Source organism: Sabethes cyaneus, chromosome 3 (genome assembly GCF_943734655.1).
Source record: "Sabethes cyaneus chromosome 3, idSabCyanKW18_F2, whole genome shotgun sequence".
Lineage (NCBI taxonomy): Eukaryota > Metazoa > Arthropoda > Insecta > Diptera > Culicidae > Sabethes > Sabethes cyaneus.
The window spans coordinates 222,050,141-222,069,423 of record NC_071355.1 but is presented as its reverse complement, the minus strand read 5'-3'; the positions used below and the strand labels follow the sequence as shown (position 1 = coordinate 222,069,423).

The window sequence follows — 19,283 nt, the reverse complement described above, 5'->3', positions numbered from 1 at the left end:
ATTTTTTGTTTTGAAAATATATTTTTGTTGATTTCCTACTCTTTGCGTTTTAACAACTAACATGCTCTACAGCTGGATGTATCAACCACATATAAAGATGCAATATGCGGCATTTGATAGCAGTGAAGCTATTTTGGCACCTAAAACAAGAGCATCAAATGATGTGTTTAGTTTTGAAAATGCATGGCAAAAAAAAGCATTGGATGAAGTTGAATTCTTTATTTTATTTAAACAGTAAATTTCAGTATACAGATCACCGGTAATACGACATTCTATTTGTCATGTATTTTTTCCAAAATATCGAACATATTTAACGGAAAATGTCCAATGGTTATGTTATAGCGTTTTGAGCAGCCGCACTAAACTAATTTTGACACGTTTTTTTACCTACGGTGAAGGAAGAAGGGATAGTAGTAATCTGTTAGTAATTTTCACGGTGGAAGACTACACAATAATATAAAATAAAAATGAGTATTTGATGCTCTTAGAAACAAAAGCAAACCTCAGACTCATCTATACATATATAACAAACCACTTTCTCTCGTGTGTCTTAATATTATTTTTATACTTTCTGCTTTCCATTTCTTCCAAACCATTCTGTGTCAACATCAAATACCACATTTTTGTCATAATTCGACTCTCGATTCAATACACGCATCCTCGGCTTCGTTCATTGAAATGACCCAAACTGATCTTTCATTACGATCGAATGTGACATTTAAATCGAATCATCGAAAAAAATAAATAGCTCAAACCAGCGTACAGTATGGATGGAGCTAACCGTCCATCGTCCCGGACGGGAGCTCCATTGAGCCCGCCAGGATCCGGTCAAATGCTACCTCGCATACAGGAAGCACCGTCGTCTTCGTCGTCCGCAGCACAACCATTGCTGCAACTGGATCTCAACACAGTACGAACGGAAAATGGGCGTGCCGATAACAACTACAACAACAACGATGACGATGACGATCGCCACTTTGATCTCTCGCCAGACATACCCTGTCCCCCAGTGCCACCACGTCGTTTTCAAACAGCAGCCGAAGCACTGGCTGCAATCCAAATATCACCCCCGCCAATGTCTCCCCCTTCGTCTTCCTCGTCAACTTCAGCATCACCCTATAGAAATTATAACTTCCTTCAACAAGCTGCCATAATGCAACCTAAACCAAACCATTCGGCTCAGCTCAACCCGAATACGACCGGCACAGTCCCATCGGTCATTAGTCAGTCACCTCCGCTTCCTTCACCGCCACCGCCACCGCCGCTAAAAGCGAGTAGGAACGATCCGCTTGTGACCCAGTTTGACGACGACGAACTGATCACCTTAACGCCAAATAGCTCCACCAATGCTAGTAGCCAAATCGTGCTGGAACCGACCGGTCGCCAACCGAGCCGCTCCAACAGCATTAGCGGCGGCAGCAGCAGCGGCCACATTGTGCAACCAGCGGCGCCGCATGCTCCCTTCCACCATAACAACCACCAAAAACCACCGGCTCCACAGCCACCGCAAAGGCCACCACTGGCACCGAAGCCCACCTTCCGCAAAGAGGTAACGCTGCTTTACTACCTATTTTACTACTTCATCCATTGCTTGATAGTTTACTACTTGCTCATACGCTATTACCATTGATCGCTGCATAATTTTATATTATGAATAAATCAATATATGCTACACCTTCCCCCTGGAACAAAATCAAACGATTGGCTTTGGAAAATCGACAACCCCCTATTCTCGAACGACAACCATCGTTCGTGGTTGCTGTGAAGTTTGGATGGTTGAATGCATGTATGAATGAGATTTAAATACACTGTTCTATCGCAATTGACAAGCCGCTGAGGTATATATACCGTAAAATGTTGGACATTTACTGCTTTTAGAAAAAAAAATAACTTGAATTACAAAGAAATTTCGCACAAGCCGCAATTTCCGAAGAATTAGATAAACTCAAAACCAAATAAATCCATCTTAATCGATTTGGTAAATTGTAATTGCAATTTTTTTTCATGAATTTTGAAATGAGCTATTGGCAAAGTATAGACACCATCTCGAAAGAATTCTTTGTCTTTACACTTGATGTATTATTAATTAAAATCTTTGATACCTTTTGCTGTGATAAGCTACGCGTCACGGCCCTGAAACAAGTGGAAATTAAATAGAAGCATGTCCGGTGAATATGGCGAGTGTGACAAAATATCTGATTTTACGGGTCCGTGTATTGTTATAAAGCGAAATCTTCTTGCCATTTTCATCCACAATGCTTGTAAGAGGTTAACGTCTGCTGAGGTCTTTAACAGATACGTCCGACTTATCCAACTATGTACAGAGCATGATCTTCTTATGAATATTTTACTTGGGCGGTAGTGTCGATGCATAACCTTGGCATACCCCACAAGTTTTTGTTCTTAGACTTGTTGTACCGCATTCAACTTTTCGTTGCCAATGGCTCGATGCGAAAATCCCTTCTTGCGTTCCGTTGAAGCTGAACGCCTTTCAGCGTCCTTTGGATTGAACTCATGGCCAGCCCACGGTTCCTTATCCCCACTCTGCAGATCAAGAAGTGTGACCGGATAAGCATTTCTATATCATTCGGGTCGTCCAACAAAGGGGAAGACTACGCCACGCGAGGTCATGAATGCTTCTTTTCGCCAGTCAGCTTTATTTCTGCTTCAACGCGAATGATCCTCAGGGTTAAAGTGTCTATGATTGAAAAATAAATTATTTCTCCTACGACTCTTTTGGTATAATATTTCATTGTTTTCATCGCAGCCTCCCAGATGCCTCCAAAATGTGAACTTCTTGCGCCAATAATACCAGATTCAAACCTAATGGACTCTACTAGATCTGCATCATTCGGTGGTATTGCGCTATATTTAGGATAAGAATTCCTCAAATTGTAATTACCTTATGATCTAAGTCTCAGCTGACTCTAAAACTGAGCATGAAATGGGCATAATTATAAAATGACATAGCTATTCGTAATGACTTGAAAATTTACTATTTCTGGATATTGCCTAAATTATAAATCAAAACTAATAGCGAGCAGTAAATGTCCAATAATGAAACGTAATAAAAATGCTCCGATCCGATAGAATTCAGAAAGTGTACGAACGAATGTTAAAGATACTCATCCCTATTTGGAACATAAAAATTACTACAATCAGGATCCTTCCCGACATACATCACAACAGTAGAGTAGGACCTGTTTCGCATTCCTAGCGCTAACTTTTATATATACTTTTTCTTTCATTTTATGATTTCGTAACTGCCACCACTATACTACTATGTATGCCAACATCGCATATTTATGCTCTCTGCTCGATTCTGACCCAATACTGGCATGTACACCTGAATGTAATACGAAACACCGCTTAACTATCAACAATCCTATAAAATCCTTAAACACAGGCAAGAATACGTCTTGAGCGAAAATTCAGCATGCAGACTGTGATGAACCACGATGTTTAAGAGGAATCAGCCAATCGAAATATTGGGGTCTAAAATAAACCTTTTACGAGAACGTCATTCAATCCTAAAACGAGTGTCGAAACGTTTAACATCCCTTGTCTGCTTGTTTCTTTCTTCCATCCGTTCTCGTAAAAATGTATATCCTATTTCCTCCCGTTAACAAATTCTTTGCCAACCACGCCAACCAACCGGAGATGCCAAACGCAATTTCGCTCTCGACTGAACCAAGGACAGATGCCAAATAGTACAACCCTCGCCACCAACCGTACAATCGAATTAGCTAAAAAATAACCACCCTAGCGAGAATGAACAAACTGCTTGTTGGAGTAGTCTACATGCTACCGCAGAAGAAAACACAACCCATCCGTTCCGATGTCCTAACGTAGAGCTGCATCAACGATGATGATTCCGACGAGTAAAAATAACCAAAAAATAAAATCTCTGATAAGACTAATCTAGCACCATCATCACCAACCACCCTCGAAACGCGCATTTAAGTAAGATTTCAAATTTTATGCTTTCTATCGCCTGAAGTAAACAACATGCGTTACGGAACTTCCTGCATTTTAAACCGTTTCATGTCGAGTATTACTTAATTCATTCAAAACAGGAAAGATCTCATCATTCTCATCATCCCATGATGTGTTTTGTGTGTAGAATCATTGTTACTTAGCGAATCTTTCACGCAATCATTCATTCCGGATCGTTCCGTTAGGTTAGGGATTAAACTTCATTGTATTGCATATACCTATACAGTTCGTTCATTCACGGTTGTGATGGTATGGGATTTACTCGCTTACATGCACTACTTTCATTGTCATATTTATTTGATCGCGAGTTTTCCGTCGTTCCTACAGCATAGCATACCTACCTCTATTGTGTTGTATGTGAAAAGCACCGTTCTACTCCCCTTCCGTTTTACATTTTTCTTTTGCATTTATGTTGCATCATTTTACCGCTTCGCTAATTCCTCCTACGACATGTCCTGTGTTATCGTCCGCAAAAAATGATTGTTTTTAATGCCTGATTTTTCTATTTGTTTACTAGACTTTACCTTTAGCGTTCGAAAATGTATTGGTTTGTATGTGTGTGCGTTTCGTGTGATACAATGAATTACCATTGTTGATTTAAAGTTTTTTTTTACTTTTTTTACGTTTTGCTGAAGCTCAGCAATGTTCAAAACTAATTATGAGTTGTTAATGTTATAAAATGTGTAATTTTTGAATAAATAATATAGCAATCAGATATCGATGAAAGACTTTTTTATATAAACATAGAAAGTCAAGTCTTATGTGTTACGGTATAATAGTTTTTCTCGATGGTATTTTTCGCCAAACACGTTAAAGGCATGAAGAGTGTCGCAATTCCTTGTGTTAGAAGTAAAATCCATAGTTGATACACACATATCTATGTTTTAAACTGTTTTGTAATAATTATCTTAATAAAATTTCTGTAGAGTATATGCCACCAAATTAGTAACTGTTTAAAAGAGTCTTTCATTGGCAGCGCAGGTATTCCAGCTAATAATTCCAGCGACGCCAACTGCTTGAGTCAAGCCGTACTCTCTTCCCAGCCTTTCCGATAAAACAAAAAAAAACTTTTCGCTTACGTCTGTCTACCGTATCATTGCAGTCTAACAACGATGTGGCTGACGCTAACGCTCTTGTCACTACCGCTACTACATCATCCATATCCCCTGTGCCCAGAACGGGAGCCCTTCCCATCAAGCCCCCGTCTCCGTTCGGCAACACAGAACCAGACCAGACATCCACCACAGACCTGATCAACCTGGACACCACAAATTCAAGCTTTGAGCTAGAAGATTTCGATCCGCTAAACGATAACGCTAAGCCAATGCCGGCAGCCGGCGCAGCAGTACTAAATTCCCGTGGACTAACCGCACCCGTTACGGTTACGGCTTTCGGCCGTTCCCCACCGATCCCGGCCCCGGCCCCGGCTGGCGGTCTCGGTTTCGATAATCCCATTTATCCTTACTTTACACCAACGCATCTTCACGGTACCACCAAATCGGCAACGTCGTCACCGTTATCCTCATCGTTCAATGTCAACACCCTAGCGCCGCAAAACTATCACCACGCACACCATCAGCACTCACTATCGCAGGGAAATTTCACCACCACGGCACGGACTGGTCCTGCTGGTAGCGGTTCCACTAAGCTCATCACCAATAATAGCGCACAAGACGATTTCGAACTGCTACGAAACTACGGTCTAGATAGGTTCGGCTCGCTCCTAGATAGCGCTAGTAACGGCAAAGAGAAACCACAACGGAAACAACAACATCACATGGCAAGTCTTCTCAGCAACTCGGCAGTTCATCATCAACAACAGGGAAACGTAAACACTAACGGTAGTAGTCATCATAGTAGTATTAGTAGTAGCAACAATAGCAGTAATAGTGGATTCAATAAGTTAGGCACTGTAAACAACTTCGTTAATGGTCGCGCCAGCAATACCAGCAGTAGTAGCGCTAGCACCGGCGGCAGCGGCGCCGGCGGCAGTACCAGAGCGTTCAACAATTGGACCACCTTTGACTGATTGGTTTCGCCCAGCTCTAAGGGATAGTATTTTCTTCAGCGTTTAGTTTGTCGTGCTAAAGGTCAACAACTGCAGTGTTCTTTTTTGTTATGACGGTTATTTGTTTTCTTTTGTTTGTTTTTTTTTCCTATGGTGTGATTTTTCTCCATTTCCCAAGTATGCTAAACGAAAACAGGTTAAGTTGTTAAATAATTTATCTAGAATGTAGACGGTTAGTAATTTATATCGGATTGGAACAATACATAGTACTGTATGTAGGAACAGAGGAAAAATTGTACAGCATCTGCCGGGATAATCACCTTCGCTGGCAGAAGAAGGCTATTATACATTTTTTTCTTTTTGAATAAATGACTACCAAACTAAACGTTTAGTTTTAAGCAGAAATACAGAAATAAAAATGCTTGTCACGTGTTCTAATCATACAGTAAATAGTGATCGGAATGAACCGTAGAAAGATTTTAACGGATATTAGCAGAGCGCAAATAACGGTTCGTGTTTGTTTAGAGAAGCAATGTTGAGAACAGACGAATAGAAACTAAAAGATAACAGATACATATTTATGAAGTTAGCAAAAAAAAAGAAGGTAAAAAGGCAAATTTTTAAAAGAAATTGAAACTTATATATAGACATTATTGGACTCTAGTGTTGATAACGTTGTTGAGTAACTTTTTAAAAGCAGATATTAAGAGAGAAGAAAGGAAAAAAAAAAGAATCGAAAGCATATTGTGAATGAGCAAACTCGGTATACATGACACATCTTAATCGGTTAAATAGAGGTGCCACTCTATTTCAGTTTCGATCTTCGGTTCAAATTAAGTATCGAATGTGAACGGCTTGTAGTGGTTCGATCGGTATAGCAGAAATATCGCATAATTGTGCCATTGTAAAAGGATTTTCCATCCTGATAAACCTTATATCTCCCCGTTCATCGCTAGCCTCGAAGAAAACAACAACGTCTTGGACATTCTCTTCTCGCTGATCGTCAGCCACGAAAATATACCAAAAGCAAAGCCTTAGATATAACCATCTTTAGACATTTCCCTTTTTTCTCGACAGACTTCGCAGCCAGTTATTAGAGTACAGGACAATTACAGGGCTAGTGCAACGATAATACTGACGGCCGGCTTCGATTGGCCCTTCCGCATAAATATATCTATTTTGGCCAAGTTCTGCTTCACCATTTAGCCGACTGCTCCGACCTCCCGACCCAAGGCGCAGAGCGATGAGGCCATGTTGCTCTCGGTCTTCCTCTTCTGTTTTTGATGCATTTTTCGGTCGCACAGCACTGTCGAGCGGTCGAAACCAGGCTTCTGTTCTACACTTTCGCCTCTCTCCGCAAGAAAGAAAATCTTGTGAATACCGGATCGGCTACATCACGTTTTCCAACTTCTTCGCTCCGGGGTGGAACTGGCAGTATGAACAAAGCATTGAGCGTAGTTGCTTGACTGTTATGTTATGCACATTTATGCTGATTCTAGTTTTGGCTGCTCTTTTGCAAGGCATTCTGACTACGTATCCAGTCAGATGCAACCTAAATTAACGTTCACTTAGTTACTAATGAGGTACTAGCATTGTAGCACCGTAACTACAAAAGATACAGCAAAACTTCATTTAGCAAAATTGTAGATAATAACTAGTTCTACAAATGTTTCTTACATAACTTTGTCAAATTTTGCTCGGCTGAGACGGTACTGTCAAATGAATATTCGTCGAGTCGAAGTGATCGAACCATCCCTGCCCGAATGAAATTTACACTGACTTAAAGGCAGCATTTGATCGTATCGACCACGGAATTCTGCTGCCTAAGCTCTCTATCTCTGGTATCTCTGCTGGTTTAAGCTTGATTTCTATTTGTAAGACCACAGCATATCAGTTAAATTGGATGTGTCTCTACCATGGTTTTACAACTAACATGGCTGACATGCGTAACTAAAATTGTAAAATTCTTTTGGGTAAACCATAAATGTTTAATGGTTGCTTGGCTTTTCAGTTTCTGTCGTGGACGGATCTGCTACTGTTGTTCACTGAGACGAAATTAGCAAGGTCTCACCCGATCCAAAATTTCTTCCCAGCAACACAATAGCGAGTGCAAAGTTTACGGCAAGGCAGACACCCCTATTCTGTATTTCGAACGAATCTTTATTTCATTCGACTTGTTTCGAACGAAATGTTTTGCCCATTCGCTGGCGGAAATTTCGTTCGAAATACCAATTCGTTCGAAATACAGAATAGCGGTGAGAATGTCGCTGTGTGCGTCTCTATTCTTGACAGCGTAACACAGAATGCCAAAAACTTTTGTTGCAAGTTTCAATCACACACTTTGTGAATTAAACGGCAAATAAAACGAATGAAGTTCGAATGCTCCAAAAGGTTATATTTATTTTAACGTTTATGATTGTTTTTCTAAGGCCTGGTAATATATACAACTTTATTTTATGTAAAATCTTAAAAACCAACTAAATGATGAAATTAAACAAGCCTTTTGCAGCTATGCTAACAGTTTTCAAGAAGTTGTCATTTCAAACTAGATTTTGCTTTTTTTGTTTGTTCAAAAAGTGCTTCTAAATTTGTGAAGCTGAAGCTTACTAGTAAAAAAATTGCCTATATGGTGAGAATTCTGCCACCGAATCATTACAAACGGTACTCATTTGAACGTTACCATTTACATACAGGAAACGATACTGTTGTTTCTGATTCATCGTCGGAGGATCAATTTTCTATATATGACAAGTTTTGTACTCTCGTATAACGAAACAATAAAACACATGTACGCTATATCTAATACACAATCTATTAAAGTAAATCAATAATTTTGATACTTCGATTTCTCTAGTTAGTCTGAAACAAAAATAAAATTGCCATATTAACATTTCATTCATCAAGCAGCAAATAAAATTTGTAATATTACCATGTAAAAATCAGCAAACGCAAGCAGCAACCAATACATATTAAATTTTGCATTTGGATAAGTATCGTTCTCATTATGAAGTAAAAAGAAAAGTAAATCATAAACAAACCTCACACGAAAATATTAGATTCAATATTATTACGTATTTTAAAAGACTTAAAACCTCCTACTAAGGCAAACCGTTTTTGTGACACTTATCATTAGATTTTAAATTGCAATATAAATTCCGTAGCAATACAAAAGACTTGCAGTTAATAGACATGATTTAAACGGAGGAACCAAACGGCTCGTGTTTTAAATTAGATTTTTTCCAAGCCCTAAGCCCGCCACAAATTACCACCTTGTCTTGCTCGTCCAGTTCCTTTTCACTTTTTTCTTCCAACCCTCACCTCTTTCTCTCTCTGAATGACATCAGTTTTAGCAAGTAAAACACTATATTTATAGCGAAACAAAATCATAAATTGATAGAAACGAAACCAAACAGATATCCATATAAAAAAAACGATTGCCAAGTTGAAAGACATGTTTTTAAAACTTATCAGAAGGTAAAGCTCTGTAGCTGAGAGTAGGTAATATTTAATAGGAAACAAAAAAAAACTCAAAATCGTGAGGATTTTAAATGCAGAAAAGATATAACTTATTAAACGGTATAGTCTCGTGTATGTTTGTCAAACAAGCAAACGGTAGTAAAAGTAAGGAAAATGTTCGAATGCTCAAGCAAAAAAAAGTTGTCCTCACTACTATCCCTGCACAACTGAAAGTCTCTATCCATGATCCATGGCCCGCGCACGGTTTTCTTTGCCTCCCATCCGGTAGATAGCATTCCAAAATTTGTTCCGAGCTTAGCTTATCCTATATTCAAACAGATCCTTATGGTTTTAAAATGTAAAAAAGTGTTTATACTGCATATAGTACCTAGTTAACGGTTTGAGAATGCTATATCATCGCTATGAATAAAACCTGTATTTTGCAAAGCATTAAAAACAGTTACAAAATTTATTTATTCAAACACCAAACAAAATATGCTCTCAATCAACAGCATCGAAATTCTTTCATGCGTGAAACATGCAAAATATGATAGACGATAAACACAAAAAAACAAGTTGAAAAATATAAACAACCAAATTTTCATCTCTAAACATCACACACACGCACGAAGTACGATATGCTTACTGAAGAAGAAAAACAAAAAGAAAATAACAGCAGCAAAATCAATCCTATTTATTGAATGTTTTGATCGAGAAGAAAAAACCAAACTGTCGCTGAATGTAAGGCTACATGCATAGTGGAAGTCTAAAATGCCGACTTCCTGGAAGTTTCACAACCATGTGCTCGTAGAACAACAACAACAACAACAACACAATGAACCCAGAAGAAATAATGTTGAAATCAAGCGGAATAAAGCGAAAAATAAAGAAAAAATCATTTAATGTTTATCCATGCGAAACGTTGGTGTCCCAACGAGTAATTTACTTATCACTAATCCTGTCTGTGTTGGAAGGATATCCAAACTTCTGCTTATTCGTGGACTGTTCGTATGACATCTGTGTAAAGACGACTAGCCGACTAAATGAACGCGTGAGAGCAGTCTTTGATCAACTGGCGATTCTGTTACAGAAGAAAGCGAAATGGAAACTGTCACCACCCAGCATCTGATCTTCAAGAGTTTGAGCGTGAAATTGGATTGCTAAAAGCCGCCGTTAAACACCAATTACCAACCAACCAATTCGTTCTACTTCTGAATTTCTGATCTTCTACTTTACTTACTAACTGGTCAGTGTGTATTTTTAGCACACTGAATAACTTTGTAGAACTCTTTTTTAACACATCATTATATTTCGCAACCGGTAAGATATAGATAGTTACTATATTCAGCAAAGTTGCTTATTTTAGTATGTTCTGCAACTTTTTGAAGGAATTTTTTTTTTGAAAAATATTTTTAAAAAACAAAAGTTTGTATCACCCTAATAGGTGAATTCATGGTCACCTTAATAGTGCAAAAAGATGCGCTATATTTTATTATTAAACTTCTACGAAGACACCACCCTTGAAAAATTACACTTTTTTTGCCAAAATGCTAATGTCCGCTAAATCCGTACCACCGTGCAGTGTGTGGATGTTACAGCACACTCAAATCATAACGTCATACGTACCCTCACATGAAGGTCACATGAAGGATAACACAGCACACATAAATCATGACGTTATACGTGCCGTCACATGAACGTCTGGATGCTCTGACAAACATTTTTTGAAAAGAAGTATGGGGTTTGTGAGAAACAAATAAATCCTAACATACTGGGTATGAAATGGGGAAGGCAAATGAGGAAGCGTCCAACATAGCTCCAGCCATCCCAAGCCCCTACTTAGCGCCTCCACGTGGCCTTAGCCGGTAATGCTCTATTGAGTAGCCAAGCTAAAGCTAGGAGGTGCGATGTTGGGTGGTTCCCGGTTGCCTGATCTCAAAACTGCGGGTTTGGATGACGGCTGAGCCACACGACCTTATTAGTAGGTAAGCTTAACATAAGTTATTTTAATTATATGTTTCGCTTTAGCTCATGAAGCACGCACCTGCTGTACAGTGAAAACTCGGGCCGAAGAAAGTTTAAACAATGCCCATGGATACCAGAAGAAAAAACTAAATTAATAATGGAAGTACTCATGTAAACTCAAATGATGCAACTCTATTCCATTCGAAGGACCGCTGGTGAGATTGTTCTATTTTAGTCCATATATCTTCATATAATGTATATTCATGTAACACATATCGTAAAGGGGAAGGAGCATCAGGGTATCGAATGAATCGAAGACTGGATGAGGGATGTGGTAACCAGCCCAAGTCATATAAGGTCGGAGAGGATTTTGACGCGCCCTCCTAGCACACAAATCATCACGCAAGATAAGTTTGCACGGCGAAGTTATGTATCTAGAAACCGGAAGTCTATGCTGGAAGGAGTGTCTTATATCCCGTGGAATCGTATAAGCGACATTGCTTATAGATCCACCCAACCCCTTTTGGTCCTTCACGAACAGCATTGACATGAAAGTAGCTAGGTAGATAAATTCGATTCTGCAGTAATTCTACTTGCATACAATGGGAAACCCTTGAGGTGATGGTGGCTATCCATACATACATACATACAACAAATAAATCCTAACATACTGAGAATTGTTGAAAATTACATGTATTTCGTTATGTTGGATAAAAACCTTTCCGGTGCACAATTACTTCATTAAAGTTGAGTATACCTTCGTGTAAAACGGAATTTTCGTAAGACTAGAATAATTCATTACATAAATGTATGTTTTTTTATATTGTTGGCACTGCCTCTTATGAATGCTATTATATTCGGTGAATTTCAGTATGCAAAAAGTTGTAAATAGGAAGTAAAATGAGCATTTGATAATTTATATCACTGGAATGTTTTTCACTTACGAATAATTTATTTAAAATAAATAAAATTAAACTAAGCAGATAAATAAATAATAAATTAAATTCTTCTAAAATTGGATTAAAACCGAATATAGTAAATAATATCACTGAGGTACGGGTTGACTAGTTCTGTTGGATTCCTCTACCGTTCTTCACTAATTTTCTCTAAATTCTGAAAAGCATAGCTGTCCTACTCTTTATGCTCTGATTATACCGTGATTATACCAGTCGCCGCGCATGTTTAAGTCGCCGCGCACTAGGTGTTATTTTCATCGATATTTACAAATTGAGATTCATACCAGAGATGGTTCGATCACTTTGACTCAATTTTGATTCATTTGACAGTAACGTCTTAACGGGGCCAAATATGACAAAGTTATATATGATACATTTGTAGAACAGGTTATTTTGCTGAATAAAGTTTTGCTGTATCTTTTGTAGTTATGACGCTACAATGCTAATATCTTGTTAGTGACTAAACGAACGTTCATTTAGTCACTGATGAGTTACTAGCGTTGTAGCAACGTAACTACAAACGATACAGCAAAACTTTGTTAAAAAAAATTGTAGATTAGAACTAGCTCTATAAATGTCCCATACATAACATTGTCATCTCTGCCTCGGCTGAGACGGTACTGTCAAATGAATCAAAATTGAGTCAAAGTGATCTAACCATCCCTGATTGATAAACTCAAATGAATGCATGTCGTTTTGTTGTGACAATAGAAATGTATGCATAGAATTGAGAGTTTTGATCTCAATTTGATGAAATTGATGAAAATATCACCAAGTGCGCGGTGACTGGTGCTTTCACGGTACGTAACTTTTTTTATTTGACTGTACCACGTCAGGCAAGCTAAATTTGCAAAAGTTATAAACAGGACACTTATAGAGCTTCATAAGAAGCTCTATGAAAGTCGCTAACTAAACTTTTTCAAATTATTCTCAGCCGAGTAGGTACAATTAAATGAGTAAAATCGGTACACAAACAGTGGGCCAGCCTTGGCTGAGAAGATTCCTGTAAGTACGTAACACTAACGCCTAGCGGCGGCATCCAGCTCGTCCAACTCGGCCTGCGATACCAAGTTAAAGATCTGCATCTTTAGTTCGATTATTTTACGGGCCGAAAACTTACGAACCGTGCGTGACATTTGGGAGAAAAATACCTCCAGTTCGTCTATGACGATTTGGCTACTGACTGACGCTTCCGGGGCATTGTTGTTACCGGCGTAAGTGGTTGTACTCTCGTTGGCTTCCGAAACCGTCGATACAGCCGACGAGGACGGCGGTGCAGTGGGAAGGGCATCGACAATCTGCGGCTTTGGCAGCATCTGGATGTCACAAGTGAAGTCCTCCTCAATGGGATCGAAAAAGTCCATGCACTGACTCTCCATTGCTGGCCGGAAATAAAACAAAATGACGACTGAATTAGAACAACTTTTTTTTAACATAATATGTACCAAGTGCTTCTTACATACTGGTCCAATCTCCGTTCCGACATCGCCACTAAGATCTATTTCAAATGGAGCAGTGAACTGGCTCGGTTCTAGAACTAAATCGGCAGATTCCTCCCGCCGAATGAACGGATCCAGAAAACTCATCAAGTCAGCATAACGGTACGGTGCCAGTGGGTTGGCAAGTTTGCGTTGACGAACGTACGCGGTTCGGAGGCTTTTCCACTTATGTTGTATCTGGAGTGACTGTAGCCGAGTTACCTCTTCCGGCTTGATGCCGAGAATCGCACTAGTGATCTCCTTCCAAGCTGCCGATTTTATCCTTTTGCGGGTGTAATTCTTATCCGTGGGGTCGTACAGCAAGCGATTTACTTCAACCAGTCCGATCAACTGCAATGTTTGCGTTGCACGAAGTCGAAGATCGTTTAAATTTGCTTCCGGCAGGGTGGGGTCCATTTAGTTGCAATTTTTTCGGCCATTGATTGGAGATTTGCCTTCTCCAGTCAAGCACCTACATTACACGGTACGGAAAATAAACAGACGCTGGTTGACGGTACAAATGTCAAAGTGCTTGAAATAAATATGTAAACATAACGGGACGAAACGTAAAATTGTAAAATTCATTCATCAGGACCATGGCCTGCAAGCTGCAGGCGTTATTACGGTTATTACCGTTATCACAAGGGTTGCCAAAAGTAATGAATGAATGAACATCACGCTTTCACGCTAATTAACAACCAGTACAACAATGCAAAAATAATTCAAACAATTTAATCTAAAGTTTCATTCATTTATTTATTTTCTCAGGTTATTTCTATGTCAGAAAATAAAATTGAAGTAAAACTCTACTCATACATTTCCGAATAATGTCAAAACATTTAGGCCATTGCAAATCATTTTCAAAGTTTTTGTCACCCCCATCTTTGGAAATTGGCTTGAAAAATCGTGAGGCAAAAAAATCATTTTGTAGGAGATGAGTATATTTTTTTCATAAAATCAATTGTCTGTGGGCTCTACAGCTTGAAAAACTCGAAAAATGAGTGTACGAGTTAAGTTAACGCTTCTAGCACGAAATAGAAATGGAAGTTCAAACAGTGGAATTTCCGAAACTCGGTCAAAAAAAATTTCGTTCGTTTTTGTCTTTTTGTTCGTAGATTTTTGCATGAGAAATAACAACGTATTTATTAAAAGCAAGAATAGATTTGGCTTTCACGTTTAAGCTTTAAGTAAAAATGCCTAAAATCCATTTTTTTGCTCGATTAAAAAAATCTCTTTGTTTTTTTTCGCCCCCCCCTTCAGTAACCCAACACCGGTGGGACAAAAACTTTTTTAAATATTTGTAATGGCCTTAATATTGTCGGAAAAACAGAAACAAAATGGAGTGCTCTATTTAACTTTTTCATGTCTTTACCTGGTCTCCTAACATTTTCGTAGATGTTGAGTTTCCAACAATGTTATTGTGTACAATGTATACATAGTTGGTTATTTTTAGTATTGTGGGATGTGAAAGCTTGACATAATCTCCAAAAAAACCTGGCTTAAAAAATAGACCTAAACTACAAAAATAATTTGTGGTAAAGGTTTAATCCAAAGCAGAAAGGTTTAGATTCCAACGTTTTGAAGAACTATTCGCGCGAAATCGCTCTAAAACAGAAGTCAAAAGCTTTTAGCGTGAATGTACAAGAGATAAATACTTCTGTTTTACTTGACTCATAGCGAATAAGCGTTGTGTTCGCGGGAGCTCAAAATCGGAAAAAAAGTTGAAATGAGCGACGTTCCCTCGCTTAATTCGCATCCCTGAAAATAACATACAAAAACGTTATTTTTAAAGTGACAGTAGCATGCAATGCTTTCTTTGTTGAACAAGAGTGTGCTAGAGAGTTATTCATGCATCGTTTTACAGGTTTAAAGTATAGTTACTATATATATAGTTCGGCGGATAGAAAATCGGGAGCCAAATAAACGTCAAAAGCGGAGCCAAAAGCTTTTCAAAATCCAAAATGCAGGAGTAATGGTAAAAAAATACACTTTATTTTCATAGAACTAGTCATTTTCAACACCCGCCAGTGATTATTTTTCGTAAAAACCTGCACATTTCACCATAATTTCAAATTTAATTTCATAAATCAGGGATGCCAATTCGCCTGGTTTTCTATCCGCCGAACTATATATATAGTAACTATAGTTTAAAGTAATAATAAAAACATAACTTACAAAAAACTTCTCGATATTCGTATTAACTGAATAAAATGCAATAAACGAATAGAACGGTATAGTATACATTTTATTTCAATAACACGTATGTTCGTTGTGAGTCAGGTAAGTCAGTAGTAACGCTCTGTGCAGAATATATTCGTTACCCTAATTTGACATCATGAAAACGAAAAAATAATATGCAGTAGTGGCAACACTGGAAATGAGTGCTTCACTCGCGCTTCACTTGGTTCACTTTGTGTCGACTGCGACCTGCGACGGGCTTTTGCTTCAGTTTCTCTTTAGGCTTCGCGAAGTGTAGTTGACCGGACAAGCGCGAGGACGTCTTTCGCGGATTGCGTGTACAAAAAGTGAAATAGTTATGTGCGTCAAGTGGTGAAGTAAAAAGGATCCACTTTCCAGCTAGCCGAACGAAAGTATCGTTTGGCGATTGCCAACCAAACCCTTTTTAGTTTGACGTTTTGTTTGGGCAAACTCCACCGCTACTCAGTTTTTAGTAAATTCTTTGGGTTTTTTCCAATGTGAGAGTTGCTTTGTTGAAAATATTGCAAAAGTTTTGCGCAAATAGTGTGCCTCGAAAGAGTTTGTGGCAGTGATTTTTCCATACGTTGTGTTGATTATTACGCCTTCAAGGTGAAATTATTAGTGCTAAAATGAGCTGCTGCGGAAAGACAACCATTTTTATCGCGTTTCTAGTACTGGGAGTATCGCAAATGGTAAGAAATTATTTCGCTTTCTGCTTCAGTCATGTCGATTTTCTTCAGCGTTTTACTCATGGTGGATATGGGAGTCGTCACCTGAAAAAAACTCACACATGCACGTTTCAATATCCCCAACGAGTCGGGCGACTCGACGACGACGTCGCGGTGCTCAACCACCACAACCACACCCAGCTGTCATCCCTACAACGGATGCTTTGCTTCGCTTTGCCCTTATGAACTAATGTTTGTAAACACGCACACCTTTCTTTTTCTGCGCTTTAATTCAAGTATAGTCAAGTTTGCTGCTGTTGGTTTGTCTGTCGGAACGACGGCTGACGTCACGAATCAATTGTGTTGCATTAGTAATCAAAAGATGATTACTTTGATTTCAAGCTAGAGATTAAACGTTAATACTCTGAGGATAATGAATCTGTTAGCAGCAAGTGAAATTTGATAACAGCTGCTCATAAAACAAAATCATATTGATTACTAAGAAATTTATACCAATTTGAAGCGACTCGATTTGTAACTTGTTAACCTTGGAATTCCTTTTACGCATTCTTTTACTAAATACGTTGCGTTAAAAATTGTTTGTGCGCAGCAAAGCGTGTTCGTTGAATTAAGAATATTGTCCGGAAGTGATCAAATCGACATGTCGGCACGTCCAAGCTTTATCAGCAATTTCGTTGGAATTCTTTACTGCAAAACCTAATACGAATTTCGGTGCCGCTTACGGCTATGTACTTTAAAAAACGCAGTTTCTTTCGACTGTAGTTTCAATATTTAATCATCAAGGTATGCTTCAATGCGTAATGTTGGGTATTTTTATCACTGCGATCAGTTGTTTGATCTATTGGTAACTGGATTGAAAACTAATATTTTACATTTCACAATACATTGCCACAATTTTTATTTTCATAGTGAGGCAGATACCTACTGCACGAGTGATGGCGTGGCGCGAATGAAAAATGCGCTGTTCGAGTCACAAATGCTGAAAGGAATTTTTTCCTGCATTTCTAGTAATACAGAGATCTGCTATTCAAAAACTCTGGAATCCGCCGGGAAACCGATCCTTCTTTGCCGTAACAAACCTATTTCCATGTCGATTCTAATGGAAACCCGAGAAACAGCGAAAATCTTTGTAAAAATTACACTGAAGTTACCATGAATATCGCTGTTTTCACAGTAAATTTTAATGGAAACCGCCAATTGTACAGCGAATAAGGGTATGATTAAGTGCTGTTACACTAAATTTTTCGGCTTTTTCACATACAAATAAAAACCAAAAACAGTGAACTTTGTGGTACATTCACTGTAAGTTTTACACTATTTTACAATGAAGTTACAATTAAATTTACGGTAAATTCTGCAAATAAAATTATAGGCTTTCGGATTATTAGGACAAAATAAAACCGGCTGAATAATTCCGGTACTTCATCTTTTTGAAAAGATATGATGAAAATTAATTTGACAGACTTCGACATTCCGCTCTTTCTCCTTCACGCCTGGTCTCAATCTGTTAGATATCTACCCGAATAAAAAAGTATAGCGAAAAAACATTAAATTTCACTGTTACAAACATTGAAAAACTTCGAAAAACCACATTGAAACAGTGATAAACTTTGTAAAAGTTACACTGAAGTTACCGTGAATACCGCTGTTTTCACAGTAAATTTTAATGGAAACCGCCAATTTTACAGCGAATAAGGGGGTGATTAAGTGATGTAACACTAAATTTTTCGGCTTTTTCCCATACAAATAAAAACCAAAAACAGTAAAATTTGTGGTACATTCACTATAAGTTTTACACTGTTTTACAACGAAGTTACAATGAAATTTAAGGTGAGTTCTGCAAAAAAAATTGTAGGTTTTCGGATTATTAGGACAAAATAAAACCGGCTGATTAATTACGGTATTTCATGTTTTTGAAAAGATATGATGACAATGAATTTGATAGGCTTCGAACTATTATGATTTTCGAGCCGCATTCATCGCTCATATTAGGAAAGTATTAGAAGTCAGTACAGTACACCTACATAAACAAATTCCGCTCTTTCCCATTCACGCCTTATCTCAATCTGTTAGATCCTATCGACTCTTTGTTTCATTACTGTCTTCTATCGTTCCCTTTGTCAATTGTAAACACCCTTATTCTTGTTTTCGTTCAAATGACATTCATTCGAAAGTTAAACCGATTCGTATTCTTGTTTTCGTTCGAATCAATTCGAACGTTCGAACACCCCTTCCTTTTGCTCATACGAATATGAGAATAGTGCTTCCCGATTCGTTCGAAGCAAACTATTCATACGAATGCAGGATCCGGCCTTAAACAAGAATAAAGGTGAACATCTACCGTTATAAAAACTTAATTATATGCCTGACACCTCATTCGATGACAAGACGTACACAACGAGGTTGGTCTATTCCATAGGAACGGAGTCTTTCCCCGAACACCCGCGTTAAGAATCGCGGCTAATATGTTGACAGACGAACAAGTATGTCGCAAGCGCCTGCATAGTGTCGTCGTCCCGTCAGTAAAACGAATTAG

The 19,283-nt window shown here is 38.4% G+C and overlaps 4 protein-coding genes across 12 annotated transcripts in view; 3 read left to right on the top strand and 1 right to left on the bottom strand.

Moving 5' to 3' along the window:
- LOC128743919 (DENN domain-containing protein 1C) overlaps window positions 1–10,335 on the top strand; it is a 33,888-nt gene extending 23,553 nt beyond the window's left edge. For 2 of the 4 annotated variants that reach the window (XM_053840620.1, XM_053840619.1), the window contains one exon: window positions 5,099–10,335. In XM_053840620.1, coding sequence (XP_053696595.1) covers window positions 5,099–6,025 — 927 coding nt within the window. In that variant the 3' untranslated portion in view covers window positions 6,026–10,335. Of the gene's footprint in view, window positions 1–748; window positions 1,550–3,406; window positions 4,581–5,098 lie in introns of those variants that run through there. The other 2 variants (XR_008412339.1, XM_053840621.1) reach the window with 2 other exon arrangements.
- LOC128743923 (argininosuccinate lyase) overlaps window positions 1–19,283 on the top strand; it is a 234,316-nt gene that overhangs the window by 146,852 nt on the left and 68,181 nt on the right. The window lies entirely within an intron of this gene.
- LOC128740772 (uncharacterized) lies at window positions 13,297–14,276 on the bottom strand. Its single transcript, XM_053836337.1, has 2 exons — window positions 13,841–14,276; window positions 13,297–13,762 (listed from the first exon to the last, which is right to left on the bottom strand). The coding sequence occupies exons 1-2, from the start codon at window positions 14,274–14,276 to the stop codon at window positions 13,401–13,403; spliced, it is 798 nt and encodes a 265-aa protein (XP_053692312.1). The 3' UTR covers window positions 13,297–13,400.
- Window positions 16,329–19,283, top strand: part of LOC128743916 (NPC intracellular cholesterol transporter 1) — a 62,813-nt gene continuing 59,858 nt past the window's right edge. For all 6 annotated transcript variants that reach the window (XR_008412336.1, XR_008412338.1, XR_008412337.1 and 3 more), the window contains exon 1: window positions 16,329–16,750. Coding sequence is in view for 3 of the 6 variants with exons in the window: in XM_053840614.1 (XP_053696589.1) it covers window positions 16,688–16,750 (63 nt within the window). In the remaining 3 variants the exon portion in view is untranslated. The remainder of the gene's footprint in view (window positions 16,751–19,283) is intronic.